The sequence below is a fragment of the Leptodactylus fuscus genome, chromosome 1, assembly GCF_031893055.1.
Source record: "Leptodactylus fuscus isolate aLepFus1 chromosome 1, aLepFus1.hap2, whole genome shotgun sequence".
NCBI lineage: Eukaryota > Metazoa > Chordata > Amphibia > Anura > Leptodactylidae > Leptodactylus > Leptodactylus fuscus.
The window spans coordinates 65,731,709-65,751,188 of NC_134265.1; the positions used below are offsets into that span (position 1 = coordinate 65,731,709).

At 40.7% G+C, this 19,480-nt stretch overlaps 1 protein-coding gene across 5 annotated transcripts in view; it reads right to left on the reverse strand.

Annotated features, from left to right (window-relative positions):
* MCTP1 (multiple C2 and transmembrane domain containing 1) overlaps nt 1–19,480 on the reverse strand; it is a 625,729-nt gene that overhangs the window by 389,933 nt on the left and 216,316 nt on the right. For all 5 annotated transcript variants that reach the window (XM_075271852.1, XM_075271845.1, XM_075271861.1 and 2 more), the window contains exons 4-5: nt 4,549–4,628; nt 909–1,020 (exon numbers count right to left, since the gene is read on the reverse strand). In XM_075271852.1, the coding sequence (XP_075127953.1) occupies nt 909–1,020; nt 4,549–4,628 (192 nt within the window). The remainder of the gene's footprint in view (nt 1–908; nt 1,021–4,548; nt 4,629–19,480) is intronic.

The following is a 19,480-nucleotide window of genomic DNA, read 5'->3' on the forward strand; positions in this document are numbered from 1 at the left end:
TTCATGCAGAGGAACAATTACAATGTTCTGGAATGGCCATCCCAGTCCCCAGACCTGAATATCATTGAACATCTGTGGGATGATTTGAAGCGGGCTGTCCATGCTCGGCGACCATCTAACTTAACTGAACTTGAATTGTTTGTCCAAAATACCTTTATCCAGGATCCAGGAACTGATTAAAAGCTACAGGAAGCGACTAGAGGCTGTTATCTTTGCAAAAGGAGGATCTACTAAATATTAATGTCACTTTTCTGTTGAGGTGCCCATACTTTTGCACCGGTCAAATTTTGGTTTAATGCATATTGCACATTTTCTGTTAGTACAATATACCTCATTTCAATCCTGAAATATTACTGTGTCCATCAGTTATTAGATATATCAAACTGAAATGGCTGTTATAAACACCAAAATATTTAGAACTAAAAATGATTAAGATTAATAGGGGTGCCCAAACTTTTTCATAGGACTGTACATACATAATGTAGAATTTTCACATTGAATGCTGTAAAAACAAAACCCATAAGAAAATGGCATAACATCAGTTTGTTGTCCAATTCCAATGCACTCTGATTTTTTTCACCTTTCCATGTATCATATGGGATATTAAATGCTACCATTATGAAGTAAAAGTTGTCTTACAAAAAAATAAGCCCTCATAGGACTCTGTGTGTGGAAAAATAAAAAAAGAAAGCTTTGGCAAAGCATGAAGCTAATGTGAGAAATGTCTGCGGCATGAAGGGAGTTAATAATTCTTTGGCTGTAAAAATAATTGTGAAATGCATATATTCCCTTGCAATGAATATCACAACATATGACACGTATGCACATATATCTACAGCATTATTACCAAATCTAAGTATGCACATCTATTTTTTGCTACTAATTATTTTTAGTATAAAATGACTCACCGTATCCATGCAGCCATTGTCTTTCTGACATAGAACGACGGATATATATATTGTTCCCAACACATGCTCAGGGTGCTGTGGATCCTTTAGATTTAATGCAACATCTTTTGCACTGAAAATACAAAGTAAGAAGATTAATAATACGAAGACAAAAAAAAAGTAATAACCCGAAATGTAACAAAAAGTACAACAGCAGATGACTAATGAAGATCTTCCAAATGAGTTCACTGTGCCTTATTATTAGATCTCATTCCACATTTGACATAAGCATATTATTTTTATTTTGTGTATTGCATGTCAAGCCACAGCACAGCAACGTAAACTAATATAATTTGCCTTGACACATATCAACCTGTACCTTATAATTGATAGGAATACTGCATAGAAACCAGATACATACAAATGTATATTTAGCCAGAGCTTTGTCGTCATCTACATCAGCAATATTCAGTTGACACGCGTGTTTATATTCTCATACAATACGTCCTTTATTAAATTTATAGAGTATACATACATATACTATGTACAAAGATAGATAGAAAGATGGAGATAGAAAAAAATATCCTTACCATTATAACTCACATATCAGCTGAGAATATACACGTACAGTAAATCTTGCTCAGAGGACCACCTCTTTGATAGGATACATGAAGGTCAAATTCTACTATTATCAGTATATTTACTTTATAGTCTACAGCAAATGTCAAAAACAAGGCCCAGGGGACGTATTGGACCCCCTGGGTCATTTGTGTGGTCCCTGAAATCTTTCACTTAGTTCACTCACTTTTGCTAGAGAAATGACACAGTGCTTGACAAGGGGAAGCACCAGCATAGGGATCAAAGGACAAGGGCGACATCTTGGTGCACAGAAACAAAATAATTTCTTATCATTCCATGAGTTATCTCAAGCCAAAGCAGTGCCGCACCTCCCATGAGGCAGCCTGAAGCGACCGCTTTATGCCAGGGCCACGGGGAGGGCGGCATTTTTGCTGACCTAAGCCAGTCCAGGACAAGCTGTCCTGGACTGGCTTAGGGTCACCATCACTGAGCGGTGGACTGGGGAGGCCGCTGGAGCAGCACTGCTCCAGCGGCCGCCCCTCACACTCAGGCAGAGAGCAGGTACTCTCCCTGCCTGCTCTCTGCCTGCTAAAGACGTCTGCCTGACGTCCGCTTCAGGCGGCAGAAAGCCATGGTTCACCCCTGAGCCAAAGGCAGTGCTTTTCAGAGGTATCTCATTTAAAAACACAGCACTTGGCAGAGGGGGCACCAACATAGGCAGCTTGGACTTCCCAGAGGTCAGGCAGTCTCAGGAAAGATGGGAAATGAACATGTTTGTACTTCAAGAAGAAAAAATGGAACCTCTTTGGCGTTGCGAGACAGTCTCAGTGGCAAAAAAAGTACATTGTGTGTGGCATTTTCACACCAAACATGGCCCTTTGAAGGCAACCAAACATCTGATGTACCTTTGGTAAAAATGAATTTGACATATCATGTACAGTGTACCCCTTTATAAAGACCAATCTCTTTGGACAGGATTTTTTTCTTGGGTTCACTTTGACCTCATGCTTCATTTTGTTGGCCCTACTACCACCACAAAATGATGTAATGTGGGACATGGAGTCTGAGCAGAGGACAGGCTGATTCTTCTCTGGCTCCCTCTTGAATGAATATAGTGCAGTAGAACAAGCAGTTACTTGCTGGAGGATGAAAGATAGATCTAGAAGAGGACAGTTGTAAAGTTATGTGTATCCAGCAAAAGAAAAGAAAAGGAGTGTCACTCTTCTGGGAGTCAGGCTTCATTCCAAATGAGTAAAAGAGGCATTGCCAGGACCCCAGGAAACATTGAGGGGCCATTTCACGCACACTGCTCTTCTACTTCATGAGCTTTCCTGTTACAGACATTTTTCGATTTTTGTTTTTGACTCCCTGCGTTCCAAAATTCATGCATTTTTTTATTTTTCAGTTGCCAGGTCTGTATGAGTGCTTAAGTTTTGCGAGACAAACTGTATTTATTAATTTCAACACTTAATATTCTGTGTAATGAACTTGGGAGTTGGAAAATTCAGAATGGGGTAAAATTGAACCCCCCCAAAAAAAAAACAAAAAAAAAAAACTGTACTTGTGCAATTTTCTTGTGGGTTTCTCAACTGTATTCTATTGATCGGTACAGTTCAGGGGATTGCAAATTTATATAGTTTTTGTTTTACCTTTTAACCGCTAATACATTGCAATGTACTAAATTTACTGATGCTTCTATTACAGGCAGTCTAACACTGCCTGTAATACAAACAAATGAATGAAAAGCCTGTGAACATTCAATAGTCTTCCAGCTGTGATAGAAAAGTATCACCGGCCCCAGATCTCACTCCAAAATGGCGGTGACCATTCACTGCCAGAACAATGGCCCCTCAGTCAGCTTTGAGTGAGGCGTCAGGTAGGTTAATGTCTGCAATAAGTATGGCCACTGATCCTGGGCATTGTCATCAGATTTCTGCTGTATTATACAGAGGAGATCTGATAGTTATGGCATTCACCATATTTGATACCCCACATCCACTGTAATAGTGTGGCAGATGTCATGAAAAGATAACACTCCTTATTGTGATCACCAAATGATGAAGAATAAGGTATTCTGTACCCCCTTTCTAGTGAAGTAAGATAGTTATCACCTGAATCTGGGTGGGAGCTGTTTTGAAGAAAGTCTGTCAGCAGAAAATCAGTAGTTATCAGTATCAGACTAAAGACAGTGGCTAGTAGGGCTGCATCTACACTTTCCAAAGATGTCTTTCGTATTTTGCTTTGCAGCTACATATACATGAAAATAAGCCTTTTTTTCTTGCAAATTATATTCCTGCTGGGGCTTTGCTTTTTGCTCTAGACCAGGGGTAGGAAACCTTCGGCTCTCCAGCTGCTTTGAAACTACAACTCCCAACATGCTCCATTCACTTCCATGGGAGTTCCAAGAACAGCAGAGCAAGTATGCATGCTGGGAGTTGTAGTTTTGCAACAGCTGGAGAGCCGTATGTTCCCTACCCCTGGTCTAGATAATCACCCTTAACTGCCCTCTAACTCTTCTCCCCATTGCTTGAGTGACATATCCCAATTTATCAAACTTTGTCTGGAATCAAGTGAATAGTGAAGCCCTAGCAGGAAAATTGTCTGTAAAACCTTTTTTTTGTCTACTATGTGTAAAAAAATAAAAATTTAGCAAATTTCATAAAAATAGAGCTGCAATGTAGAATAAGAGAGGCTTTGTTGGAAAGTGTGGAAGTCACTCTTCAAGATACTACCATTAGTTTAGTAATGTTCCTGCTGACAGAGTCCCTTTAAAGCTAAAGTGTAAAGATGTTGCAGCTTTAAAACAAATATTTGTAGTGGCCTGCTTCATTTATGTTTATTGTACAGTTTGGTGTCATTCCATTTGAATAGAAATTTGCCATTATACAGTATGTAAAGTGTATAGAAGTGCAGGAGTTGCAAAACAAACGTTCATTAGCAAAGCAAATGATTATTTGTTGGCTATTACATGTGTTTCTATATGTGTTTACATGTGAATCTATATCTGACTATTGATTTAATTTGAAGTCTTGGAAAGAGACAAAGATTATTCAGTATCAAATTAAAAATATAATTATCTTACCTTTGTAGTTCCAGTGTTGTAAGGTCAAGAAATGCTGAGCCCATGAAGTCATCTTGAAGGCCAAAGTCATAATCAAATACCTATAAGTGAAGCCAACAACAGATGTTGAGTGGTGGCTGTATGGAGGATGAAGGGATGAGGATTTATCATTCAGGTTTTCGGGTAGGCTCCAATGCATTCAAAAGACACATGAAACCTTGCTAATAGCTGAGATGAAAAAGCATCCCACTGTTGTCACAGTGTCAACAGTTTCTAAGTCTCCGTGATAACAGACTACAAACATTATGCAATGTGCTAGAATTTATAATTTGTGCTAAAATCTGTACATTTATTACATATTTTAGACACTTCATTCACCATGTCAGTCAAGGGGAGTAGCTTAGCCATACCTCCCAACCATCCCACATTCAGCAGGACAGTCCCAGATTGTGGGATCTGTCCTGTGGTCCCAGGCGGCGGGACATATGTCCCAGATTCAACTCATCTGCCACAGTTTAATGTCCCCCTCTAGTTAACCCCAGTTTAAATTTGGGCAACTGGAGGGGGACATTAAACTGTGACGGCAGCTGGAGGGGGACATTAAACTGTGGGGGCAGCATCAGGAGAGAGACTTTATACTGTGGGGTCAATTTGAGGAGAACATTATAATATGGGGACATATAATAATATTATTTTTTTTTTTCAATGTAGATTGTGAGCCCCACATAGAGCTCACAATGTACATTTTTCCCTATCAGTATGTCTTTTTTGGAATATGGGATGGAAATCCATGCAAACACGGGGAGAACATACAAACTCCTTGCAGATGGTTTTTTTGCCCTTGGCGGGAGTTGAACACCAAGACTCCAGCGCTGCAAGGCTCCAGTGCTAACCACTGAGCCACCGTGTGGCCCCCAGGCATATAATATTAGGGTGACTGTAGGAGTATTATACTGTGTGGGGAGCACAAAGAGAAAAGGCTGGGAATGGGCGGAGTCAATTTAGAAGTGGGTGGGGCTCAATCTGCCATGGTGCGCATAGCGCCACGCACAATTTTCTCTCTTTCTGTCGTCTGAAAGTAGCGAGGTATGGCTTAACCGAAACAGAGATTGTGAAAAAGAGGTGTGAAGTAAAGAGTCTGTCAGCAGTATGACACATATTAAACCAGTAACACATTAAGATATGTAAGTCACGCTTTAAATGAATATAATGCCCTTTCCCCATGAAAAGTGCTGCTGAGATATTAATTTATTTCAGAATATGCAAATAAGCAGTCTGGAGCACCAAGGACTACTCCATTGCTCTAAACTGCTACTCTCTATACTGCTGTAATACGCCCCCATCCCCCTTCCTTCTTTTAGTGACAGGGTCAGGGAGACATGCAGAAGTCTTGCCTAGCCATGTGTTCTTGCGGGTTCATGTGGAGTATGCACAGCACACAGTATAGGCCATAGCTGGAATACACACTCACTGCTCCAGACTATATACACTGTCTACCAATAAGTATGTGGACACCTGTGGTAGAATAGAAAAACAACATTTACTCATATTCAATAGTTGGTAGAGCCTCCACAAGCGGCAATTACAGCCTCAACCCTCCGGGGCATGCTTTCCACAAGTCCTTGTATGACGGCTAGAGGTATTTTATTCCATTCGGATTGGAGAAGACAGGTAAGTTCTTTCACCAATTTTGGATGGCTGCTGCACCCCTTAGGGTTCAAGTCTGGGCTTTGCCAGCCCAGTAAAATCAGTTAACCTGATTGCCACTATACCAAACCATGGTAGACCTCGGTACATGACAGGTGGAGTTGTCATCCTGGAAGTAACATTGATTGGGTCTCAAAGTCGGACAACTCTGCACTTCGTGGCATCTTGCATGCGACTAATGCCAATGCGGTTCCTACACGATATTTATCGGCTGAAGGCATGACGTTCATCATGACCACAGATATCTTCATTTGCATGGGTGTCCAAATACTTATTATCAGACAGTACATATATATATATATATATATATATATATATATATATATATATAATACAGTACAGAACAAAAGTTTGGACACACCTTCTCATTCAAAGAGTTTTCTGTATTTTCATGACTATGAGAATTGTAGATTCACTCTGAAGGCAACAAAACTATGAATTAACACATGTGGAATTATATATTTAACAAAGAAGTGTGAAACAACTAAAAATCTGTCTTATATTCTAGGTTCTTCAAAGTAGCCACTTTTTGCTTTGATTCCTGCTTTGCACACTCTTGGTATTCTCTTGATGAGCTTCTAGAGGTAGTCACCGGAAATGGTTTTCACTTCACAGGTGTGTCCTGTCAGGTTTAATAAGTGGGATTTCTTGCCTTATAAATGGGGTTGGGACCATCAGTTGTGTTGTACAGAAGTCAGGCGGATACACCGCTGATAGTCCTACTTAATAGACTGCTAGAATTTGTATTATGTCAAGAAAAAAAGCAGCTAAGTAAAGAAAAACAAGTGGCCATCTTTACTTTAAGAACTGAAGGTCAGTCAGTCAGAAAAATTGGGAAAACTTTGAAAGTGTCCCCAAGTGTAGTTGCAAAAACCATCAAGCGCTACAAAGAAACTGGCTCACATGAGGACTGCCCCAGGAATAATCAATTGTATAATGAATTGTATGTATAATCAATTAATATCTTGGAGATAGGTGATGGAGGTACGAATTTTCACAGGAAAAGAGTGTTACACGCAGGTGAGCCTGATCTATACAACAATGTTGCTGGTTTACTATGCTTCACCCGGTGACAGATTTCCTTTAAAGAGGACCTTTCATGTCTTCATGCATATGTGGTTTTATATACCGCTAAAAAGGTGATAGTACTCTGAATTCAGCTTTCACGTTATGTACCCCATGGCTGAAGTTATTGGGGGCATTCCTTACCTCCAAGGAATGACGCTGAGCTGTGAACCATCCCCAGTGCAGGGCTATGGACTATGGCTACCATCAGGGGGTTGTCCCTCACAGCCCAGCTAGACTGTCAGGAGCACCTTTCTGACAGTGGACAGAGATCGGTGCCGAGACTAACAGCAGCGATAACTTCAGTCCAGGGGCGCATAATGTGAAAGACGACTGATGAAATTCAGCACACTGTTGGCTTTTTAGCGGAATATAAAACCACATGTGCTTGAGGATGTGTAAGGTTCTCTTTAACATGCAACAACATGGGAAACATGTAAGCCAATTGGTATAAATCCTAAAAGTCTGCTAGACAGCAACTGTAATAAAACGATGCACTGTTGAACATTTATGCTAAGGCCCCATGTAGCAGGCCACAGCAAAAAAGCGTTGTGTGAAAAAACCACAGTTGCAACGCATTGCTGATTTTCCTGCAGAACTTTTCACAGAAAGTTCCTAGAGGTTTCCTTTCTGCTTCAATTATACCTATAGGGAAACCGTTAACTAGCCATTTCTTTTCTGCTGTGAAGACAAGCATTTGCTTCCCTTTTTTAGGTTTCCAGAGGGAGGAAGGCATTTAGCCATGGTAAAACCCATCATTAGTCAGTGAATTGTTTCCTGTTGTACTCTATAGCTAGAGGTAGGTGAATAACCAGGGCTTGGAAAACCGTGCCCATTTTTCTGGTTGTGACATGCCCAAAATTGCCAGGACAATCCTTGGAATCCAGTTGGCATAGGGACAGCACTTAGGATATTTGCCAACTGTTCCTGGACAACAGGAGGTTTCTCCATATCTCCCAAATTTTAGGGAATGTAAAGAGGGACAGGTTTTTTGATAACCCTTGCCTTAATGTGGACACCATACTAGCACAGTCACACCCCAAAACAAAAAATCACGCCCAACTCGAATGTAACACATGTGGTTGTTTTTTTTCGTTCTTCACCATGTGTGTAACATGGGTAGCGCCATGACAATAACGCATTTTGGAGACTTTATTAGTAACAAATATAAGTGTGGAGGATGTCAGCTTGTGTAACCTTCATTTTAGATTTCAGACATGTGGTCCGGCCATGTGCTCACAGACTCCATTTTGGATTTTGAGACACCTTTGTTCAAGGGAACTCACATCCCCCCTCCTCAGCCCTTAGGGAGGTGTGACCTCTCTCCAGTTTCTTATCCAATAGACATGCATCAGAACTACTGTTACAACTGTTCCACCAATCAGGCTATTCTAATTATCCTAGCCAAACCTGTTTTGTCTATGCAATGTATTATATACAGCTCTATTGTTACCATTAAAACAAGAACCCACTTTACACACATAAGCTGTATGTGGAGTGAGTTTCTCTGAGCCTGGCTTATGGAAAAGAAAAGACAACTTTATTAATTTGGACTTCAATACGGTGATACTTAGAGCGATTTGCGCTCACTTAAGTATTGTAGGAGCAATTTGCACACAGCACAAAAGTTTAAGAAATAGAAAAGCATTGGAATGTGCAGTCCAAATTTTCTTTTGTGTATTACAAGGGGAGGGTGGTTCTCTCCATAGTTGGACTAGCGCTCCCATTCTATTGCACAGATTGATTGATTGATTGATTGATTTAATTGTAATTGAGTATGTATAGATTTCATTCTACTATCTGCCTTAGGCTATTTTAAATGGAGTAAGCTCTGTATCCTACTTGCCCTGAAATCTGTAGACCTGGTTTGGGTCAAAGAGAGATATTTTTATTTAGCGTAGGGTATCATCTGAATGAAGATGCCTTGTCGTGGCAGGTGGGCTCCTTACTTTTTGATCACTCTTTGATGTGTATAACAAAGAGACTCTAATTTCTATGTATAGAATATATTAGTTTATAGTAACAATAGGCGTAATGCTTTTCTATTTCTTATACCTTTGCACTGTGTGCAGGGTGCTCCTACATTTTCCATATTTACATTTTGCCACGGTAGTTGAACACTTTGTCCAATTGGCCCAACCGGGCCAAAAACCCTTTAAAACCCTTTGAACTAGAAGCCAATTCCAACCAAACTCTGTCAATAGTTTGGGGAGTCCAGCCCCTACCATGGGTCCCTCCCCATCAAAAGCATTAACAAATCCACCAACCTCAACGACTTCTCACTGCCAAGGCTAGCCTCTCCACTAACTCCTCCACTATGTAGACAACAACTGGATAGAAGACCGTGGCACGTCCAGACTTCAATAAAATATAACCTTTAATCCATATTCATTAAAATTACAGAAAGAGATACAAAAGATGTGAAAAAGTAAGGAAAAACCACAAAGATTGGTGCATTGAAACTCGCGTTCAGGACTGCCATGTCCCTTAGTCATAGCCATTATGATATGCACGAGAAAACCTTGAGTTACTGGGTGTATATATACTACTCTTCTACCTGCTCAGCACATGTGGAACCTGTTTACTCATTACTAGTGCCTTGCGCTCCTACATTTTCATAAAGTTTTGTTCAAACACCCTTTCTTTTCTTTGAGTATTAAAGTCAATTTGTTTTTCGATATTGTATGTATCCGTAAACTATTCATGGAAATCCTACACCTAGATCTACTGTTCAAAAATATAACAAATTCAACACATCAGGACTTCACATATACATTCAATATATTCGAGATGTTTACTCTAGGAATAACGATTACTATTAGAGATGAGCGAGTAGTATTCGATCAAGTAGGTATTGGAACGAATACTACGGTATTCGAAACACTCGTACTCGATCGAGTACCACTCGCTATTCGAATGGAAAAGTTCGATGCAGAACCAGCATTGATTGGCCGAATGCTATACAGTCGGCCAATCAACGCTGGTTCTTCTCCTACCTTTAGAAGTCTTCTCCATGCAGCTTCCCCAGCTTTGACAGCTTTGACTGTAAGCGGCCATTTTCTTGTAGTGCGGGCATGCGCAGTCGGCTCCGCCCAGGCCCGATGCCTGGCAGAGTGAATTCAGAGCCGGAAGATGCGGCGGGGACGCTGCACGGAGAAGACTTCTCGGAGGATCCAGCCCGACCCTCACTTGTGGACTTGGTAAGTATAATTTGATCGAATGTTGCCTACCCCTGAAACGAGTATTTTCCCCCCATAGACTATAATAGGATTCGATATTCAATTCGAGTAGTCGAATATTGAGCGGCTACTCGAAACGAATATCGAACATTTTACTGTTCGTTCATCTCTAATTACTATATGTCTTTTCACTTATATTCTTGATAACAGACTATGATCTTATAAACTCTCCTGGTCTGTCTTAACTTCATCTGAAATAGATCTTTAATTATCACTTAAGTTATAGGTTTTGATTTTATTGCAGCCATAAGCGATGTCTAAATGGAACCCATTCAAAAAAAGGTCTACGGTCACGTTACCGTAAGGAGCCAATCAAGTACAGTGACAAATAACTACCCAATCTTACATACAATAATTCTAATATTCCTTACGTCAAGAAAAGCATATCTCCATATAACGGAAGGTGTCCTGTCATAGTTTGTTAGCATGAGAACTGTACATAAAGAAAGTTGTACTGGTTAGCCCGGGCAGATAAGCTCTAGGCAACTTCATTCATAAAAAATCCCTGGATCACGTGATGAGCAGTGGCCAATCATATGCCTGCTATCCAATACTAGCGCTGACTCTTAGTCCCGGTAATTACCATAACTCCCAATCATAAAAGCTTATCGGTTACGTGTCCTACATCGACCAATCATATTTCTTCCCCTCCGTTTTATGTTCAAATGGTAATTGACAAAATAGTAAGAAATTACTTTAAATGTAAAGTACAGGTATGTCCTGGCAATAGCAGATGTGGCTGGGTGACACCAGGTCACTGCCATCTTTTATCATTAGTAATTGTATTCCAGTAGTTTACAGTTTCATCGGATTGTCACTAGATGGCAGCATTTCTACTATTTTACTTGAATGGTGAGAAAAGGTTGAGACAGAAATATCCACACACAGCAATATAAAATCTGTATTTAGCCTGGTCCAGCTCTTTACCGATAAATGATCTTTATATACAGCGTTGGCCAAAAGTATTGGCACCCCTGCAATTCTGTCAGATAATACTCAGTTTCTTCCAGAAAATGATTGCAAGAACAAACTCTTTGGTATTAATATCTTCATTTATTTTGCTTGCAATGAAAAAAACACAAAAGAGAATGAAAAAAAAAGAGTCAAATAATGTATCATTTTACACAAAACTCCAAAAATGGGCCAGACAAAGGTATTGGCCCCCTCAGCCTAATACTTGGTAGCACAACCTTTAGACAAAATAACTGCGCACAACCGCTTCCGGTAACCATCAATGAGTTTCTTACAAGGCTCTGCTGGAATTTTAGACCATTCTTCTTTGGCAAACTGCTCCAGGTCCCTGAGATGTGAAGGGGGCCTTCTCCAAACTGCCATCAAGAGATCTCTCCACAGGTGTTCTATGGGATTCAGATCTGGACTCATTGCTGCCACTTTACAAGTCTCCAGTGCTTTCTCTCAAACCATTTTCTAGTGCTTTTTGAAGTGTGTTTTGGGTAATTGTCCTGCTGGAAGACTCATGACCTCTGAGGGAGACCCAGCTTTCTCACACTGGGCCCTACATTATGCTGCACAATGTGTTGGTAGTCTTCAGACTTCATAATGCTATGCACACGGTCAAGCAGTCCAGTGCCAGAGGCAGCAAAGCAACCCCAAAACATCAGGGAACCTCCGCCATGTTTGACTATAGGGACCGTGTTCTTTTCTTTGAAGGCCTTTTTTTCCCTGTAAACTCTATGTTGATGCCTTTTCCTACTTTTGTCTCATCTATCCAGAGAACATTCTTCCAAAACGTTTTTTGGCTTTCTCAGGTAAGTTTTGGCAAACTCCAGCCTGGCTTTTTTATGTCTCTGGGTAAGAAGTGGGGTCTTCCTGGGTTTCCTACCATACAGTCCCTTCTCATTCAGACGCCTGCGGATAGTACAGGTTGACACTGTTGTACCCTCGGACTGCAGGGCAGCTTGAACTTGTTTGGATGTTAGTCGAGGTTCTTTATCCACCATCTGCACAATCTTGCGTTGAAATGTCTTGCCAATTTTTCTTTTCCGTCCACATCTAGGGAGGTTAGCCACAGTGCCATGGGCTTTAAACTTCTTGATGACGCTGCGCACGGTAAACACAGGAACATTCAGGTCTTTGGAGATGGACTTGTAGCCTTGAGATTGCTCATGCTTCCTCACAATTTTGCTTCTCAAGTCCTCAGACAGTTCTTTGGTCTTCTTTCTTTTCTCCATGCTCAATGTGGTACACACAAGGACACAGGACAGAGGTTGAGTCAACTTTAATCCATTTCAACTGGCTGCAAGTGTGATTTAGTTATTGCCACCACCTGTTAGGTGCCTCAGGTAAGTAACATGTGCTATTAATTACACAAATTAGAGAAGCATCACATGATTTTTCAAACAGTGCCAATACTTTTGTCCACCCCCTTTTTATGTTTGGTGTGGAATTATATCCAATTTGGCTTTTTGACAATTCTTTTTGTGGTTTTCCATTGAAGACAAATTAAATGAAGATAATAATACCAAAGAATTTGTGATTGCAATCATTTTCTGGAAGAAAATGAGTATTATCTGACAGAATTGCAGGCGTGCCAATACTTTTGGCCAACACTGTATGCTACCCATATAAAAATAAATTAAGAGTAGGGTTGAGCTGATCTTGAGATTTCAGGATCGTTTTTAAAATCCGATTTCCGATCATTTTCCATTCGACCCGAGCCCAATGCAATTCAATGGGATATTTTTTTAATGATCGAAGATCGGATTTTAAAAATTATCTTATTCACTACACAGCATGGAGTCCAAAAATTGAACGCTTCAATTTTTGGACTCCACGCTGTGTAGTGATTGAAAAAAATCCGATTTTTTCCCGATCCCAATCACTCAACCCTGATTAAGACGTAAAAAGAAATCCTTGTTGTTCTGTATTGATCATAACATCTTGGCCCAGATTTACCAAGGTTAGGTTCACACTAGCACTGGGATCTCTGTCGTTCGGGTCTGCCAGGATGGAGAGCCAATCTGCGAAAACAATAGTTACCCACAGACCCCATAAACTATAATGGGGTCCGCTGGGTGTCTGTCTGGTTTCTGCCATTTTTATACTGAAACTGGTGGAGAGAAAAGTCATCTGTGCAGAACTTTTCTCGCAAAAGATTTTTGGTAGAATCTGCGACATCTGACACAGATGTGAACCTAATGTAAGTTAGACAGTCTAAACTTAGATAGACAGTCTGACAATAAGTCAGATTTATCTGGGGCATCTTTAGAGTAAGTTCACAGATTTTCACAGGCAGGTTTTGAGGTGGAATCCGCCTTGAAAAATGTCTCATTCATTTCTATAGAATTTTTTAGCAAATTTTTTCCCTCTCTCTTTTATACTGTGTGGAGGCCACTGTGAAGCAGTTTGGACTGTGTGGGTGTCACAGTGGAGTAGATAGTTCTATAAAGCCCATTCACATGGTCTGTAAATGTCTGCAATTGTGGATCTGCACGTTATTAAGGTGAAATTCCAGTGTTGGTACTTTGTAATAAATTAGTGGGTTTTGGGTTGCAGTTTGGGCACGCTCTCTAAAAGGTTTGCCATCAGTGACCTATCTTCAAGCAGATTCCACTGTGCCAACAATGTATAAATGAATGGGAACTGGAAAAAAAAAATGTCAAGTGGTTTTTGGAAACGGTTTTTGATGCAGTTTTTGCAAAAACCATGTCAAAAACCACTAAAAGTTTTTTTAAGTGAATTTTCCAGGCTTATCCCCATAACAGTCTGGTGGTGGGAAAAAAATGCATCAAAAACCGTGCCAAAAAAATGCATAAAAAAACTGCTTCCCAATTCTTACGGCAGATTTTTTCAGTGTCCAAAAAACTCAATGTTTAGACTGTCTAGTCTAAATTAATACCACTTACTTGGATTACTTTGAGGCAGAAGTGTTATGTCAAATTTGGGCACATTTTGTCACACATTTAGGTTGTGCAGCCTTTTCTGAGAAGTCAGGCCCACATGTATGGCAAGTTGGAAAAATATAAATTCAAAGTAGATGTGCCAAGTCGCACAAAACAAGCCAGATTCTTGTCGTAACCACAATAATAAATCTGCCCCAATATTTCCAGTAAGTTGAATATATTAATATCTTTATGTTTTAATCTTGATTATTATATAATTTTGTTCTCAAGACTCTATGTCCAAAATGCCAAAATGTTCGCTACTAAGGCCCAGTTCACATCTGCGTTCATATTCCGTTTGGTAGTCCTCTTAACCCCCCGAACGGAATACCGAACGCATTAAAAAGTGGTGAGCAATGAAAGCATACGGACCCCCAAAGGCTATAATGGGGTCCGGGTATTTTCCACACACTGTCCTGCACGAGTGATGCAGAGTAGAAAAGTACTTCTTGCATTACTTTTCTCTCTGCGTGACTTGTGCGGACACCGCACGGAAATCACACGGAAGCCATTATAGTCTATAGGGTCCGTGTGATTTCATTGCTACCCGCTTTTTAATGCGTTTGGTATTCTGTTCGGAGGGTCCCCAAGCGGACCCCCGGAATGGAATACGAATGAGTTAGTGAACCAGGCCTAAGACAATAGCTAATGCAGAATACACTACTGTTGGCTGAGATGCAGAACAATGTATAAAATAAGACATCAGAAACATATAATCTAAAGTAAGTGATTCATATGACAAAAAAAATCTTTAGTTTCAACTAATTATAAATTCCAAGTGTGCCTTTTTGAGTTCTACTAGATGCAATTTCAAAAATTACCACTAGAGTGCGTTAATGCCATTTATTTTTTTTATAAATACATTGATAAAAAATCAACACACCAAGGAGTTGTTGGAATAAAATGAAACTTTCTATGTGCAAATGTAATGATGATATATTAAAGTGGTAGCAATATTAGAGCAAAAGGAAAAGTTTATTTGGGAAACCGTGCAATTGAAAAAAGGGTCTAGTACTCAGTTGAGCCACCTCTAGCCTGGTTAGAAGATGAGACATAGTTGGGTGTGGAGGCAGTGGCATAACTATAGGGAGTGCAGCAGTCACTAATAGGCACTGTACCTTGAGGGGGCTCCAAAGGTCCCTCTGCCACATAAAATATACCGCTATCGTAATCTGCTGCAAAATCAGTGCCAGATTCTACCGTGTGAACAGGGCCTGATAGGTTTAATAGTGCCACTCCACAGTGGCCCCCACACAGTATTATATACCCACAGTGGCCCCCACACAGCATTATATGCCCACAATGGCCCCCACACAGCATTATATGCCAACAGTGGCCTCCACCTAGCATTATGTGCCCACGGTGGCCCCCACACAGTATTATATGGCCACAGTGACCCTCAGACAGCATTATATACCCACAGTGACCCCCAGACAGCATTATATGCCCACAGTGACCCCCAGACAGCATTATATGCCCACAGTGGCCTCCACCTAGCATTATGTGCCCACGGTGGCCCCCACACAGTATTATATGGCCACAGTGACCCTCAGACAGCATTATATGCCCACAGTGACCCCCAGACAGCATTATATGCCCACAGTGACCCCCAGACAGCATTATATGCCCACAGTGGCCTCCACCTAGCATTATGTGCCCACGGTGGCCCCCACACAGCATTATATGCCCACAGTGACCCCCAGACAGCATTATATGCCCACAGTGACCCCCAGACAGCATTATATGCCCACAGTGGCCCTCACACAGCATTATATGATCTGCAGTGGCCCCAAAACAGCATGCTATACAGTAACCCCCATACAGTATTATATGCTATGCAGTAACCCCCACACAGCATTATATGCTCCGCAGTGGCCCCCACACAGAATTATATGCTTCGCAGTGGCCCCCACACAGTATTATATGCTGCACAGTGGCCCCCATACAGTAGCATATGCCCAAAGTGGTCCACACACAGTATTACATGGCCACAGTTGCCCCCACACAGTATCATATGCTCCCAAGACCCCTTCCCCTCCATGAGAGCTGGTGCTATTATTATACTCTGGGGTCCTTTATTAGCTGTCTGTTGATCTGTGACGTAATGAAGCTGCCCACTTGTGATCGCTGTGTATACAGTACAGAGGCTTCTGCTTGTCTGTTGTACTGTGTAAGTATTAGGATTTGTTCACACAGAGTTGGATGGGGGAATCGATAGGTCAAACCACCAATCCTGACTCCTCTATTTATCTACAGTCCAACTCCTTCAGAAATCGTTCACAGCATTCACCCTGTTAAAAACATGACGGAAACTTTCTTCTGTCCTTTGTTCTGTCCTCTCTCCTGTCTTACTTTTGTAACTGAAGAAAAAGCGCTTCGTGCATCTGTCAGAAAAGTAAAAATCTTGACAGAAGAAAACTTTGTTATGATTTTATAAGAGGGTGAATGTAGACGACACCAGATAGAAGGGCTCTGCCTGCATCAGTTGTTAAAGTCCGTTGCTCTCATCCTATAATGGAAAACAGCAACAGACATTAAATAACAATAATGTGAACCCACTTTTAAAAGGGGTTGTCCAGACTGACCCACAATGATTATGCACAGCATAGGTCATATAATCTGTGGTGGTCTGCTACCCAGAACCTGCACATATTGGTTATTCCTCCGAGCCCTGGAAGCTACCCCAGAGGGGGCTATTACTGATATGTGCGGGGTTCAGGTGTTGGACAATTCATATACTGGTGAACAAGATAGATCATCAGTATAAAGAATCACTATGGGGCTGGTTACAGATAACCCTTCTAAGGCTGGGTTCACACCAACGCTTGTACTCTGTTCGGGGATTCCATTCCCGAAACCGTTATAAAAATGTGAAGAGAAAGTAGTTCCAATCTACTTTCCTGTCTGCATGATTGTTCAGGCAGCGTGCAGCAAGTGTACGGACCCCATTATAGTCTATGAGGATCCATGTGCTTTTACTGCACAGTGCTTGCAATTGTGTTTGGTATTCTGTTAATGGGGTCCCCATGCGGACTCCTCTGGACGGAATACCAACACAGATGTGAACGAGGGGTAACAGAGCCTTTTCATAGGTCAGCGGGAAAGCATCTTATAAGACATTTCTATCTCGGTGCATTATTTTTTTTGTCATCGATTGTACATTACAGCACTGTAGGTTTACAAGAATATGTCTTACATCTTGCAGTCCTTAACCTACAGTACAGGTACCTGGGGCACTCAATTTTATGGATCAAATGAACCTATAATAGATTTATAGGAAATTGTTAATCATTATGAATTGCGGAGCCAGATTTGCTATAACAGCATTAATGGAATATTGCAGTTTAAGCAAATAAAACTTAAGCAATGTACAATGCAAAGTTATGAGGTATTCCAAAAATGAAATAAATTGCACTAAGGGTTATACAGTAGCTCCATTTATTTTATGTAAAGTTCAAAATTCCCAGTACACCTGTACAACCTGCTTAGGCCTGGTTCATATCTGCGTTCAGGTTTCCGTTCAGGGAGTCCGCTTGGGGATCCCCCAAACGGAAACCTATACGCATTAAAAAGTGATTACCTAAGGAAACCCACAGACCCTATAGACTATAATGCCATCCGTGTGGTTTCCAGTCAGTTTCTGCACAATTAATGCAGAGAAAAAACTGCTGCTTGCAGGACTTTTCTCTCTGCATGATTGGTGTGGAAACCAAACAGACCCCATTATAGTCTAGGAGGTTCGTGGGTTTCCCAGGTAACCACTTTTTAAAGGGGTTGTCTCATCTCAAGGATCCTATCTATACTGGCAGCTAATGTAAATTTAAGCCTTTTTCTAAATATATTGCTTTAGAAATTCTGCTTTGTTTGCCTGCTATGTGAATATATTCCTCCCATTGTTTGTCACTTACTCAGTTCTGGCAGGACAATCCATTCAACTAATTGCACTTTCTGATAAAGCTGAGTCTGTTATCTCTCTATGTAAACACACAGATAACATGGAGTCCATTCTGTACAAGCATCTGCATATTATCTGACCTGCAGAAGTGTTGTTTGTCTCATCCAGCAGGAGGGAGGGAGAGAAATACAGGAAGTGAGAAGCAGACACTGCATACAGTCTGGCTGAAAGGCTGAGACGAGAGAACCCTTTTAATACATATAGGACTCCCTAAATGGATACCCGAACACACATGTGAATGGGGTCTTAGATATAAAGATTATGGCAGCCCATGACCATGGTGAGTGGGACCAAACTGAAGACAGATTATTTGGGGCAAATTGGCATGTTAAGTGCCGTTGTCTTGCTGCACTGAGGCCTATAATGTTCTCTCCATGTATACATGTCTGTTCTCCAGGTACTCCGGTTTCCTCCCATACTTCAACAGCATAGTGATAAAGAATTCAGAATGTGAACCCTACTGGGGACAGTGAGCAATAATATCTGTAAAGCGCAGTGGAATAAGTTAATCCTATATATATATATATATATATATATATATATATATATATATATATATATATATATATATTTACATATGCCAAGAGTGTGCAAAGCAGGAATCAAAGCAAAGGGAGGCTACTTTGAAGAACCTAGAATATAAGACAGATTTTCAGTTGTTTCACACTTTTTCATTAAGTGTATAATTCCACATGTGTTAATTCATAGTTTTGTTGCCTTCAATGTGAATCTACAATGGTCATAGTCATTAAAATACAGAAAACTTTTGAATGAGAAGGTGTGTCCAAACTTTTGGTCTGTACTGTATATAAATACAGAACTAATTAATACACAATGGACAAGCTTCACAAATAAAACTGGAAAATGAAAACCTCCATTAAAAAAAACTTGAGAAAAGATTTATCCTTTTGGGGGCTACACATACAGGGGTCATAAAACTTTGAACATGAAGGCAAGTACTTGGGCCCTTGCCATGGACAATGTCATGTGTGTCATACATTGTATTGCTGAAAAGGATACCTTGTCCTGTTATTTGTGAGAATATTTTATGCTTAAAGAACACCGGCCACCAGGTCTGAAAAGCC